At 56.6% G+C, this 12,802-nt stretch overlaps 2 protein-coding genes across 2 annotated transcripts; one reads left to right on the forward strand and one right to left on the reverse strand.

The window, feature by feature from the left end:
* Positions 1–1,627: 1,627 nt before the first annotated feature.
* LOC309887783 (mast cell protease 1A-like) lies at positions 1,628–3,597 on the reverse strand. The gene is made up of 5 exons (XM_082779746.1): positions 3,510–3,597; positions 3,275–3,419; positions 2,948–3,083; positions 2,408–2,659; positions 1,628–2,092 (listed from the first exon to the last, which is right to left on the reverse strand). The coding sequence occupies exons 1-5, from the start codon at positions 3,571–3,573 to the stop codon at positions 1,958–1,960; spliced, it is 732 nt and encodes a 243-aa protein (XP_082635872.1). The 5' UTR covers positions 3,574–3,597; the 3' UTR covers positions 1,628–1,957.
* A 5,078-nt stretch (positions 3,598–8,675) lies between these two features.
* S1PR4 (sphingosine-1-phosphate receptor 4) lies at positions 8,676–12,649 on the forward strand. The gene is made up of 2 exons (XM_082779816.1): positions 8,676–8,810; positions 9,619–12,649. The coding sequence occupies exon 2, from the start codon at positions 9,798–9,800 to the stop codon at positions 11,022–11,024; it is 1,227 nt and encodes a 408-aa protein (XP_082635942.1). The 5' UTR covers positions 8,676–8,810; positions 9,619–9,797; the 3' UTR covers positions 11,025–12,649.
* Positions 12,650–12,802: the final 153 nt, after the last annotated feature.

Raw genomic sequence — 12,802 nt, forward strand, 5'->3', positions numbered from 1 at the left:
TTGCCCCACCAGAAGTCCCTTCTTTGGGCTGTGACGAAATGGGACTGATGCATCCTCGCTGGCTGCCAGTAAATTCGCCTTCCCTCCTACCCCCAGTGCTGCAGGGCAAAACCCTTTTTTAATCTGAAAGCTGCCATTCTCGTGCAAAGACTGCAGCAGCTGGAGCTTCAAGGAAAACCCTGACGTGACAAAGATTTGTACTCCGAAGATAAGCAGTTGCAGCCTTTTCACTTGCAGATCTACTGGTTGATAGCAGCTGTTAGCAGAAGCCCAAACCGTGGACCATTCTGAGTTTCCCCAGAATGGTGTGGGTGCTGAAGACAAAAGTGGCATCATCTCTTTTTGCCCCAGGCAGGGGCAGAGGGAGCATGAGAGCACGCAGCTGCGGCTGGACCACAGGCGTATTGAGGCTATCTCCTCCCTCTGACATAAGTGGCTAAGTGGAAAGCTGGGAAAGGCTATGAGTACAAGGCAAGCATCCTGTTTCCTTGCATTGCACACAGTTTCTGTATGTTCAAAATTTCCCACTGGGTTTCCCCTCTGCAAACCAGCCTGATCTCCCCTGGAACTTGCATAGATGTCTGGCATCTTGCGCTAGGGATTGGTGCAGTGTATTTGTTTACTGGTGCACTGTCCTGCCTGGTGCCATCTCCTCCAGGAGAGTGCCTGGCCCTCTTCTATCTCTGTAGAGACACCATCAGAAATGGTGTCTGGAATTAAAGAGAAGCCTGAGGCTCAGGGAAACGTAGTGCAGAGTGGTCAGACTCCCATGCAGGGGCTGTCTGAGGATGGTGCATCTTCTGTGGGGAGCAGAAGCTGAGCTCCAAGTGTCGCCTGGCTGAGAGCTGTGAGACCTTTTGGTTTTGTGCTGCTGCTACAGCAGCCTATGCTGCGAGGGCTGAGCTTGTTTTGCTGAGAGGGGCAGGAATGTGCCCACAAGCTCCATGCTGATAGCTCCCAGCAAGAACTCACCCTGATTTTCCCCAGGGAAAGGGTCAGGCTATTCTGCAATAGCTGGCCTGGGAAGCAAGGAGACAGCAGCATGGAGTTGGGCGCCTTTGCAGACTCAGGTCCTTTACTAACACTTTGAGAATGATCATTACAGGGTCTGCATGTCTCTACTCAGGGCATCATGCAGCTGCTCTAGAGGAGGAGGACTGAGGACTGGCCGCTGGAGGGCTCATGACATTGTTGAACTTGGTGAATGGGGTGTGTGCACATCGCTTCCCCTCGCCTCCCAGCTCTCTGCCATCACCGCCCCGCAATGGGCAGGGGAAGCAGATCCCCTATGCTAGCACTGTTTGAGCGAGCTAGCACAGGGCCCTGAGCTGTGCGTGGCCACTCTCCCTGGCAGAGGCCCACTGGGAGCCCCTCACAGGAAAACCTGCCCACCTGCAGTGAACCCCCACCCGCCCCACTTGCAGCTTGGCCATATCGCTCCCTACGGCAGTCTTGCCGTGGCTCCAGGAGCAGCAGCTGCAGCTCTTTTTCTCCCAGCCTGGTAGCAACCTGGTGGTTGCAGAGCTCCTGCTGCCTCTGTCCCAGCAGGCTGACTGCTGACCTGGCCCAGCCCTCCCTCCTCCCCAGGACGAGGTGCGAGGAAGGAGGAGACAGATATGCTAAAAAAGGCAGCTCTGAGTTTACTGTGGGTGTTTCAAGTGCAGCGAGGTTTAAGCAGGGACAGGGATGTCTCTGAAAGAAATGGGATCCCCAGTGGTACTGCCCCTTTCTGGTGCCACCTGGGACAATCCTCCTTTCTGCCAGGGTGACTTAATGTGGCACCAAACTGGCTTCCTGGCACAGGCAGACAGTGGGACAGCAGCCTCAGAACAAAGAAACGGGCCCTTCCAGGCATACATCAGGGCACTTGGGTTCCCAAGGAAAGGAGAGGGAGCTGAGCCTTTGGTAGGGGCAGAAAGGAAACCAGGGTGTCCCCAGGGCTGCGCTGGTGTTGCTGTTACTTCTTCATGGTTTTTTTGATCCAGGGCAGGTAGTTGGAGATGCGGGTATAGACCCCAGGGGGGTTGTGATGCCCGAAGGAAACGATGCCTCGTGCCACCTTATTGCACACCAGGGGCCCACCAGAATCACCCTGAGGACAGACGAGACCAGTTGTCAAAGCCACTGTGGGATCGGGTCCTACCTCAGCCCTCCCGCCCAGCCTCTGCCATCAGGGCCAGCCTGCTCCTGCCCGCCCCGATGCAGGAGCTGCCCACAGTAGGCAAGCTGGGGCTCTGCCCCCGGGACCGCACATGGATCAGGATGCCAGGGGCATCCCGGGAGCCCGTCCACGCGGGCACAGGAACTGCGTTCTAGTCACCTCTCCTGGCGTCCTGCCGAGCCTGTGCCAGGAGCAGCCCCCACTGCAAGCAGCCCCCTGCCCTGTGGCTGAGCCCCTCAGCTGTACCTGGCTGGAGTCCCTCAGCTCGTGGAAGCTGCCGGCACACACCATGCCAGCATTGAGGTGTGGATAGAAGTGGACGCACTTCCTGCGGCTGTAGATGGTGACTTTGGTTTCAAAGAGCTTGCTGGTTTCCTGGTCCTTGTCGATCAGGCCCCAACCAGCTATGCTGCACTTGGTGCCTGTGGGGAGGTAGCCGCTGGTCTTGGGCAGGGGGATGGTTTTGACGTAGCTGTTGAGTGTGGCCTTTGCTGTCAGCTGGGAGAGAGCAAAGCTTTTGGAGAAGGCTGTGAGCAGCTGGGGGACACTCCACCCGCAGAGACAGGGGAGGTGCAGAGGGGCGTACAGCACCACAAGTACTGGTGAGGTGCTGTGAAGATGGCATGTGACACAAGCCCTGCCCATGCTTCCCTCCTGGGTCCCTCCCAATCCAGCACCCATGGCAGAAGAAGGCGATGGCTTGCAGGAGAAGCCAACAGCATGATGGTGCTCTGCTCAGCCCCTGCTACGCCCACAGCCCACCTCCACCCTGCAGGCCTGCCTTGCCTTGAGCAGCATGATGTCGTTAGACACGGTTCTGGGGTCGTACTCAGGGTGCCGGTGGTATCTGAGAACTCCCCGGACCTGTTGCGTTGTTTCTGGTTCATAGATGTTGTGAGCCCCCAGGATGACTGTGGCATTCCTGACCACGGCAGCAGAAGAGAGAGGAGGAAAAGAGGCTGGGTCACACTTGCTTCCCTGCCCTTTCTCAGGCAGGTGGAGAGAGCTGCTAGGTGCAGGAGAAAGAGGAACCGGCTCCAAGATGACTCTAGTGATGGACCTCTCTGGTTAGGGGAGAAAGAGGTGGGCAAAGTTCCTGTACAAGGTACTCACCCCATGCAGTGTGCAGCTGTCATCACCCAGTCAGGGGCCACCAGGAAGCCTCCGCAGGCGGACTTCCCTATCTTCAGGTATGCCATGTAAGGGTGGGAGTGGGGCTGAGCCTCATGGCCTCCCACAATCTGACCCCATAGAGCACCTGAAAGACATCCCACTGCAGAGTGAGCTGCTGAGGCCAGAGCCCAGACCAGCAGCCTCCTGCATAGACCCTCGCAGTACCCCAGCTTACTGGTATCAGCCCACGGGCAGGAGAACAGCAGCAGCAGGGCCAGGAGCAGCTGGGACCGGCACATCTCCCACCACTGGGTGCTGCTGCCAGGCTGTGTGGAAGTCTTAGCATCCCTGTGCCCAAGGGCTGGCTTTATACCCTGGGACCAGCTGTACCCAGCAGCCAGGAAACCATGTGCGATGGCCTGATTGTGCTAATCAGAGCAGTGCAGTAACCCTGACGGTCTATCTGCATCTCTGCTGCCCGGCCTGCTCACATGCCTGCGTGTTCAGAGGCTGTGATCAGTGAGCGATATGCAAGACAGAAAGGCCAGGGCAGAGTGCAGAATGGTGCCGAAGCCACAGTGGTGCCAGCCGGGAGAGGTGTCCAAGGGGATCTCCAGGGTGTGATTTAGCATTTCTTCCCCAGTTTGGTTGCAGGACAGATCACATCTGTCTGTTTCAAAGCATGGTGTCCTCCAGCTCTGTCAATCAGGCTGTCTCCTACTGCACCTCCTCTAGCTTCTGGCACGTGCTCCAGGAGGGGTCAGGTCGCTTCACACTTTCTTGTCCAGTTCAATGACTGCAGGTGCTGCCTCTGCAGCTGGTCTGGCCACTAGCATACCTGTTCAGGAGGCTTCATCCACCCTGCTCTGGATTCACTGCTCCCCTCGTTCCCTGGCCTGAAATCACCTGCAAACCACGCTGCAATTGCTGTCTTCAGCTTGCCCCTAGCAAGGGGTGATTTGGCTAAATGCTCAGCTGAGCACCAGTCATGCTGCACTCACCCCTTCCTGGCTGTAGTCCTCAATAGAGATCGTCATCGGACTGCCACAGGTGACCCTTGTTCAAAGAGGTGACCAAATCACTGTATGAGAGGCATGGGCCTGATGCTCAGGACACCTATGTTCTTCCTACTTCTGGCTCGTTCATGACCTCGGCTGGTGGCTGTGGGCACTTTCCTTCTGGCCTTCAGCTTTCCAAGTGTGTCCTATGATGGCAGCTGAGCCTGTGACTTGCATGAAGAACTGCCTGACTCACAGGCTGCAATCTCAGAGAGAACTGTGCCATACAGTCCTGCATTGTTTAAAGTTGTCCTTCCTGATTGCTCTTCCTAGCCCTTAACTACCTTCATTTTCCCCTCCTGTGAGGTTGTCCCACTTTGTTGCATTGTTTCATGCTCCCTGGAGCTTGCCTGGGCTATTGTGTGTGAGGCATAAATCTGTTAGGGTTAATTCTGTGTGAGGTGCCTGCTCTGCTGAGAAGAGATTGCACGTTGCATTCTGTAGTCATAACAGGACCCTTTACTGGAAGGGGCATGAGAGAAAATTAGATGCTAAAGAAAAGATCTTTATCGACACGGCAGATAAAGAGCAAGGAGCGCCAGTCACTGAAGGTGTCTTTTCCATGCTCACAGGCTTTCAAGAACTCTCGACCTTTGCTCCAACACAAAAGCATCTGAAGGTCAGGGGCAGCCAGACCAGAGGGACTGCCACCACCTTGGGTGTCAGACCAGCCCCGTTTCCTCTGTGTGGAGCCTGGGCTGCGCGTCTGCCAGCACCCTGCTGTGCCCCACTGTTTGCCCCGAGCCCTCCCCGGCCGTTCCCTCGCGCAGTGGCTGGGGCAGGGCTCAGGAGGTGGCAGCTGTGCGAGCTCACACTGGAAGGAGGGGTGCTGGGGGACGCATGGCTCTGAAGCTGCCACCCCACAGCAGATGAGAGCTGGAAATGCCCAGGGCCTTGCGTTGTGAACCATCCAAGGGGTCACAATCACAAACCCGGCACAGAGGAGAGAAAGATGTGACACCTTGGGAGATGGGCTGAGCTGGTCCATGGGTGATGTGGGTCACTGGGGTGACTCCCAGGCAAGGTTTTTGAGTGGAGAAGCATTTTATGCAGCTGTTTGCTTTCTGCTTAAAGTTTTTTGCTTTGAGGAAATTCAAGCTTTTAAAGAAAAACCACTTAAAGAAAAAAAAATCAACCAAACTTTGCCTTTTAAGGTCATTAATGTGGTCAAGACAAGACGATAGCAAAACTTTCTCTTTCATGTTCTTGTTTTCCTTCAAATGCAGAGGCTCACTGCAGTGAACTCTATTCCTACAGAGACCCACCCACCGAATTTCAGTGAACAACAACTGTGGCTGAGACGATCCTGCCTAAGGGCTGGTCTCTTGGGCTCGGTGTTTCCCGTCTGGGGGGTCCTGCTGTGGCTCCCTCCCCAGCTCCTGGCAGTACCCCGCTGCACTAGGGATGGGATGTGCCACCGGGAGGATGACCTGCTGCAAGAGACCAGAGCAAGCATTTGCAACCAACCGTCAGGAGCAATCAGTCATATCTGAAGCGGCACAACTCCACCCTTCCTGGAGCAGAAAAACACCTGGGGGTGGTTGGACGCCCTGGCTGGTGCCCCACCAGGCCATGCAGTGGGGACAGGATGTGTGTGGGGAGGGAGGCTGGGGGACAGAGCTCCCCACAGAGCTTCACCCACTTAATCAGAATGTCTGTAAATACAAGTTTTAATCGGGGCTGTGCAGCAGCACTGCAGGAAAACCTCAACTGAAATCATTGATGTTTTATCTTGCATTCATAGCTTGCTGTCACTCCCCCAGGGCTGATCAGAACTCAAGTGCAGGAGTTGCAGCCTGTGATGCCTGCCCAGTGATGTAACCTGCTGTCCCCTACAGCACCTTCAGCTTTGCCCTAACGCTTCTCTGTTCAAAATGCATTTGCATCTCTCTTTCCATGGTTCTTTTTTCCATCAGTTGCATGGAGTTTGGCTGGGCAAAAATTAGAAATGTGTAAGGCCCAGCTTTTAAAAATTACTTGGTAAATAAAACTACCTCTGTCATGCTGCCTACACAAGTAGCTTGCATTGGAGTCAGCAGGCTGTACCTGCCACTGGGTAGAGCTTGAAGGTCAAACATATAAATAAGTTTAGACAGGTATGAGAGAGATTTTGCGAATGATAAATCTGTTGACAACTGTTAATTGCAGTGGTCCGGATGCATCATCTGCTGACTGCCTGATGCTGCCAGAGGCTGGCCAGGGGAAGGGTTGCTTTCTTGCCTTCTTCTTGGCCTCTTTCCTGCATGTGATGCTGAGCTGAAGCAGCATGATGCAGCAGCTAAGCATGATGCTGAGCTGCCTGAACCTGGCCTGGTGCAGGGAACCCTTGCACAGCTGCTTCCACTGATGTTTCTCGGGGCATTGGGACAGGACAGTGAGCAGCATCAAAGGGAGGTGGGGTATGGCTGTGGCTGCTGCAGCCAGACCGCCCCCCCTCCATCTCCAGAGCTGTCCTGGAGCCTGACACCCTCCTGGGAGCAGAGCAAGAGTGCCCAGGTGCCCTGCCATGCTGCAAGCTGCTCATCTCTGGGTGCCCCTCTCTGCAATGGCACTCTTGCCTTCCTGCAGGCTGCAGAGGGCTTTGCAGCTTCTTTTATGGAGCTGCTTCATCTCAGCATCTGAGGACGCCTGCATGGCCACAGCTCTGGCAGAGGGTCCAGGAGGTGGCTGCTGGCCCCTGCACCTCCCCGGTCCTTCCAAGGCCAGCACTTGGCAGCTATCAGGCAGATTCAAGTAACTTGTGGTCTCGATCTGCAGGAAAGAGATGACAAATGTTGCAGGATAGCATGTCCCTCCTCTGCCCCTTCATTTCAAGGAAAGAACATCTGAACTGAAATGGCAGTGAAGGAGACGTATCAAGATGAAGCTCAGCTGGTGCTTGTGCAGATAGCAACGGGGAGCCACTGCAGAACAACAGGAACTTGTCCCCCAGTGGTGCCCTGCTGAGGGGGAGCCTCAGTGCCCTCAAGTAAAGCTGGGGACATCCCTGTGGGGGCTGGGAGCAGCAGCTCTGTGGCAGGCATGTGGGCTGGGTTTGTGCAAGGCCCTGCTGCCGACCAGCCGCATGGGGCAAGGGGACCCACGGGTGCTGGGGTGCAGCTCCAGCATCTTCCCAGAGACAGTTACCTATTGTGGACGTGCTGTAGAACCGTGGTGAGCTTCACAGGTACCTGGTCCCCTCTTCTACTAAAAGGCCGAACAAGCCAGAGGCTAGGGCAGAGCAAGGAATGGGGTTTTATTTTACTGGAACAGCTCTTTACAAAGTAATCAGCCCTGCTTTTCGTGTAGCACCTGGCATGCTCGTGGAAGGGGCACAAGGACAAGCCTGTGATATTTGGCTGGTTGAGTGTGCCCAGCACCCCTCTGGAGGGTGCACTGAGCCTTCCCAGCTGCTCATCTGCCTCCTGCCATCAAAACCATTTGCCTCCCACCTGCACCATGCTCTCTGCAGATCTCCCTGGCAAAGAGCTCACTCCTGCCAGCCATCTCCTTTCTAAGGCTGCTAAATGCTGCCAGCTATTTGAGAAGCTGCTCTGGACCCTTGGGATCTTTTTAGGGACTTCCTGCCAACTGTCCTCTGCCTACAGGAGCAGATGTAAACACATCTGGAGGCCCAACCTGAAGCAAGAACGACGCGGAAGGATGTACAAGAGTCGCGTTCGCCGTTTTGATTCCGGTGCTGTGCTGGGAGTGTCTGTCCAGCCCCTTTGGGAGTGAGCTCTGGGTGCTGAAGGGGTGCCCTTGAACTCCTCTCCTCTGGCCTGCACTGTGCTCACAGCCCAGCCTTCCTGCTGATTTTTGCCCCCTCAAGCTTGGGGTCTGCTGACTTTATCAGCATGAGCTTATTGTACTGGGTCTGGCTGGGCTGTTAACCTTCCCTGCAGCAGCCCATACAGTGCTGTGCTCTGACCTCTGCTGACAGAAAAGCCCAAACTGCCGGCAGAAAGGGCCACCATGGAGGACCGAGCCCTCAGCTCTCAATGAGAACAATTCTTGCTTGCACAAGTTCCTGCAGCAGGAGTCCCCTTTGCATTTTCCACTTGCCCATGTCATGATCCAGGCTAGGACCTCTCTGTTCCTCAAGCAGGGGCTGGCTCCCAGGATCCCTGCTCGCCATGCCAATGGGAGAAAGCAGAAAGCAGAAAACTGGGGGCCTCTCCCTGACTTTGTGCCAGTCTAGAGTGAGAACAAAGGTGAAAGCAGACAGCAGGGCAAAGCTTCTGCCACGATCCTGAGCTGAAAGATGCTCTTTTCTCTATGTCTCTTCGCATCTGTTGGGTGGGTCCATCCTGCCAGAGAAATGTGGTTGATGTTGTAACTTCCCTTTTTTCACTTCGGTAGGTGGAAATCTCACTTATTTCATACAAGGAGCTCTCCCCACTACCTACTCTGTGCTGGGCCTTGGACGAGCAGCTGGAAAGCACTGCTGGCTGCTGAGCCTCCCTCCTGCAGCGAGAGCCTCGGGCCAGCCGTGACAGGTGAGTCATGAGGCAAACAACAGCTGGGCTGGGAATAACGTGTTGCAAGAACACATCTCCAGTCAGGTTTTGCAGACATAGGGAATGATCAGTGGTAGATGTTAATGCTGCAGTCAGGTCAGGACCCCGGGCTTCTGGTCCCAGCCATGGCACCATGCCCCTTCTGCAACGCGAGGCAAGAGACAGCAGCTTTGTGCCTCAGTTTCCCTGCATGGACCTAGGCAGTGGGAAGACCCTGACCCATCTTTAGCAGATGCTTGGAGAGCAGAAGGTGGAGTGTGCAGCACCAGGGCACAAGTAAGGCTTTGACCAGCTGGTTTCCTTTGAGCTGGGAGTAGCTGAGCCCCAGCTTCAAACACCCAGGTGACTGGACTTGCTGCTTCGATAGGACAGGACTTGGGTGGATGCATCCTGAGAGACTGGCAGGAGCTGGGCCCATGGAGGAGCCCAGAAGATTGAATGGGAACATGGAGCTTCCTCTTGGAGAAGGATGAGTCTGGGCACAGGTGGTGTGCAGGGCACTCGATGATGGGGCAGTTGCTCTCAGCCAGGCTCAGGAGTGAATTTCACGCCACAAAAGGCAAAGCTGTTAGTGCCTCAGCTGTCTGGGTGCTCCTGCTAGCGTTTGGCTTTGATCAAACCAATGGATCCCACCCTCTCATTTCTCCTTACTGAGAAATGTTGACAGCTGCCAGAGACCATGTCAATACTCTAGTTCACAACAGGAAACTTTATTAAACAACAGGAAGCCCATGCTCACGCGTGGCCTTACAAAACACCTCACCCTTCTCTCACGTTGCTCTTTCAGTGCTGCAAGGCTGGCAGACAGGGGTCTAACTCTCATCTCCACGCTGGGCAGAGCTGCTGGCCTCAGGGGCAGACTCACACCTGCCTCCTGCCCTCAAACAGAAGGTCTGCCCTGCTCCCAACGCCACTTCGACCCTTGCTCCGTTGTGCATCCCTTGGCTGCTGACGTAGGCTTGGAAGATGGATGGCCCGGGGCTGAGCTGGCTGGTGAATCGCTCCTTCCCCCTTCCACTGGGCTCTGCTCAATATCCTGAGCTCAGATTGGACCTCCTTGACAGGAAAGGTTCCTGCTTGCAGCTGGCTGCCATGAGGAATGTGAACATCATCCTGCAGCACTATAACTTCACAGGAAAGCTGACCAACCGGCAGTCCCGGGACGAGGGCATGGGCCTCATCCGCACAACCTTTGTCATCATCAGCTGCATCATCATCCTGGAGAACCTGCTCGTGCTGCTGGCCATCCTGCGGTGCCTGCGAGCCCGGCGCTGGGTCTACTCCTGCATTGCCAGCATCACCGTGAGCGACCTGCTTGCAGGTGTTGCCTACCTTTCTAATCTCTGCCTCTCAGGCAAGAAGACCTTCCAACTTTCACCTCAGCTCTGGTTCCTCCGGGAAGGCATTCTCTTCATCGCGCTGGCTGCTTCCACCTTCAGCTTGCTTGTGACGGCCATTGAGCGCTACAGTGCCATGGTAAGGCCAATTGCTGAGAACGAAGCCAGCAAGACCCTGCGCTTGCGCGGGCTCATTATCTCCTGCTGGCTTCTGGCCTTCATCATTGGGCTGCTTCCGCTGCTGGGCTGGAACTGTCTGTGCGACTTCAATGCCTGCTCTGTCCTCCTGCCTCTTTACTCCAAGAACTACATCCTCTTCTCTGTGGTCATGTTCAGCATCATCCTCCTGGGGATCATCGGCCTCTACATCTCCATCTTCCAGCTGGTCCAGGCCAGTTCTAAGCAAACCACTTCTCGGCACAGCCGCAAACGATCCCTGCGCTTGCTCAAGACTGTGCTGATGATCCTGGGTGCCTTCATCATTTGCTGGAGCCCTCTCTTTGCCCTGATGCTCTTTGATGTGTTCTGTGAGACACAAACCTGCAGACTCCTCCACAGCCTGGACTGGACCTTGGCTCTGGCCATGCTCAACTCGGGCGTTAACCCCATCATTTACTCCCTCCGCAGCGTGGAGGTGCGCCGTGCTGTGGGAAGCCTGCTGTGCTGCTGCTGCCTCAGGGTTGGGCTTTGCAAGCCTGGGGACTGCCTGGTCATCACAGACATCAACTCTGGCTCATCCACGGAGAGCTCCCTGCGCTACCGGGAGAGCTTCCGCAGCTCTGTGGCCCTGAATGCCCGGCCCAGAGCACCTCTCTCCAGCAACTCCAGCATGATGAGCAACCTCCCCAGCCTCTGAGAGGCCATGGGGAGAGAAGGGATGGCCAGACAGCCCACCAGGACTTCACCCTGCTGGTTCTGGCCTGTCAGAACTGTCTGATGTTCAGCTTGGGCTCACCGGGTGCTGCCTCACCTCAGCTGTTAACCGTGGCCAGGCTTCCCAGCCCCTTTTGACCAGGACGTTGCTTCGTTGTGGGTGCAGCATGGGAACAGTCATTGCTGCCCCAATGGGATATGGGCATGGTCTGGGATCGATGCCATGCTGAGACAACTGCTGTGCCCAGCTTCCAGGTGGGCCCTGCTCTGTGTGTGCACGGACACAGGTGCTGTACCTGCCCCAATTTTGCCCCAAGACACGATGAGGGATGGGATGGCTACCCCCATTTAGGCTGCCCCAACTCTTTAGGGTCAGGCTAGGCTGGCAGTGCTGCCCCAGCATGTCATGCAGGGCTGGAGGTGACACCTGAGTCTTCTGTAGCTTATAGCCTCTGGAGTCACTGCAGTGGGCACAGCTGCTGGAAAAGAATGTGGGCTTGATGTCTTCGCAGGGAGTCAGGAACTGGGTTTGCAAGTGAAAATGTGCGTGGCTGGGGTCACCTCAGAGGTCTCTGGCCAGGAGCCATGTGCCCACCTGCTGTGCAGCACAAACCTCTCACAGGACCGGCAAAGGGCGGCAGCAGCAGCCTCATCCCTCGCAGGAGTGCAGAGATGGGCACTGTGGCCAGCCAAGAACTGTGACTGTTTCCAGCCTGGCAGCAAGAAGAGCTCTGCTGTGCCTCTGGGCACGGGTCTGCAGCTGCACTGACAGCCCTAGCACCACCGTGTGCAACGGGAGGTACGACAGAATGATGACTCTGGTGTCTGGTGCCACCATGGCATCTGGCCAAACCCTTTGGGTAAGAGCAGAGCGACTGCAGTGCCATGTGGGTTGTGCTCCAGCAAAACCAAGTTCCTTGCACAGCGGCGGTGCCCATCACAGTAGGCACTGCCAGGAGGCTGAGCAGCAGCTTCCAGATGCCTTTGTGTCCTATTGTCTCCAGTGGGGTCTGGATTACACCTGAATGTAAGCAGCATGATTCGTTTCCTCTTCCTTTCTGGGACAAAAAGGCTGCATCCTTCCAGGAACCTTTTTGAAAAAGAACATTTTGCAACAGAACAGATTTGCAAGAATCACTTCAACGGCCTGGAACTGTGTCATCACCTTGAGGGCAGAGTGGGGTGGAGCCTGCCCCAAGCCCTGTGAAGTTCAGCACAGCTGGGGAAAGGAATCCCAGCAGCTCGCAGCTCTCCCGCATCTGGAAAAGGGGAATAACCCACGCTCTGTCCTGGGGGTCATCAACATTAGAGAAGGAAGGGCCCCGGGAAGCCGGGCTCACAGCGGTCACCCCTCTCCCTCTGCCGCTGGGCTGGGGCAGCGCTCCCAGGGGCGGGCTGGGCCCGGCCGAGCAGCGCCGCCGGCACCGGGAGGGCGAGACCAGGCCCGGAAAAACGCCCGGCCCCGGAACGGCCCCGCGCCCGCCGGAGGCTCGCCCCGCTCCCCGCGGCTGCCCCCGCTCCTCCTCCCGGCCGGGGGAAAGCAGAGCGCCGCCCGCGGCTCACGGCCCGCCGGGGCTCGGCCCCTCCGTCCGCAATAAACCGTGCTGAAAGCCCCGCTCGCTCCGCCTTTATTTTCGTCCGCCAGGCGCCGCCCGGGCCCCCAGGCTGCAGGGGGCCGGGTCCCGCCGCGGGAGGCCGGGCGGGGAAGGCCCGGGGCGGGCGGAGGCCCCCTGCAGGCCACCCCCGTGCCCCCAAACCACA

Source organism: Aythya marila, assembly GCF_965140915.1.
Source record: "Aythya marila genome assembly, chromosome: 27".
Lineage (NCBI taxonomy): Eukaryota > Metazoa > Chordata > Aves > Anseriformes > Anatidae > Aythya > Aythya marila.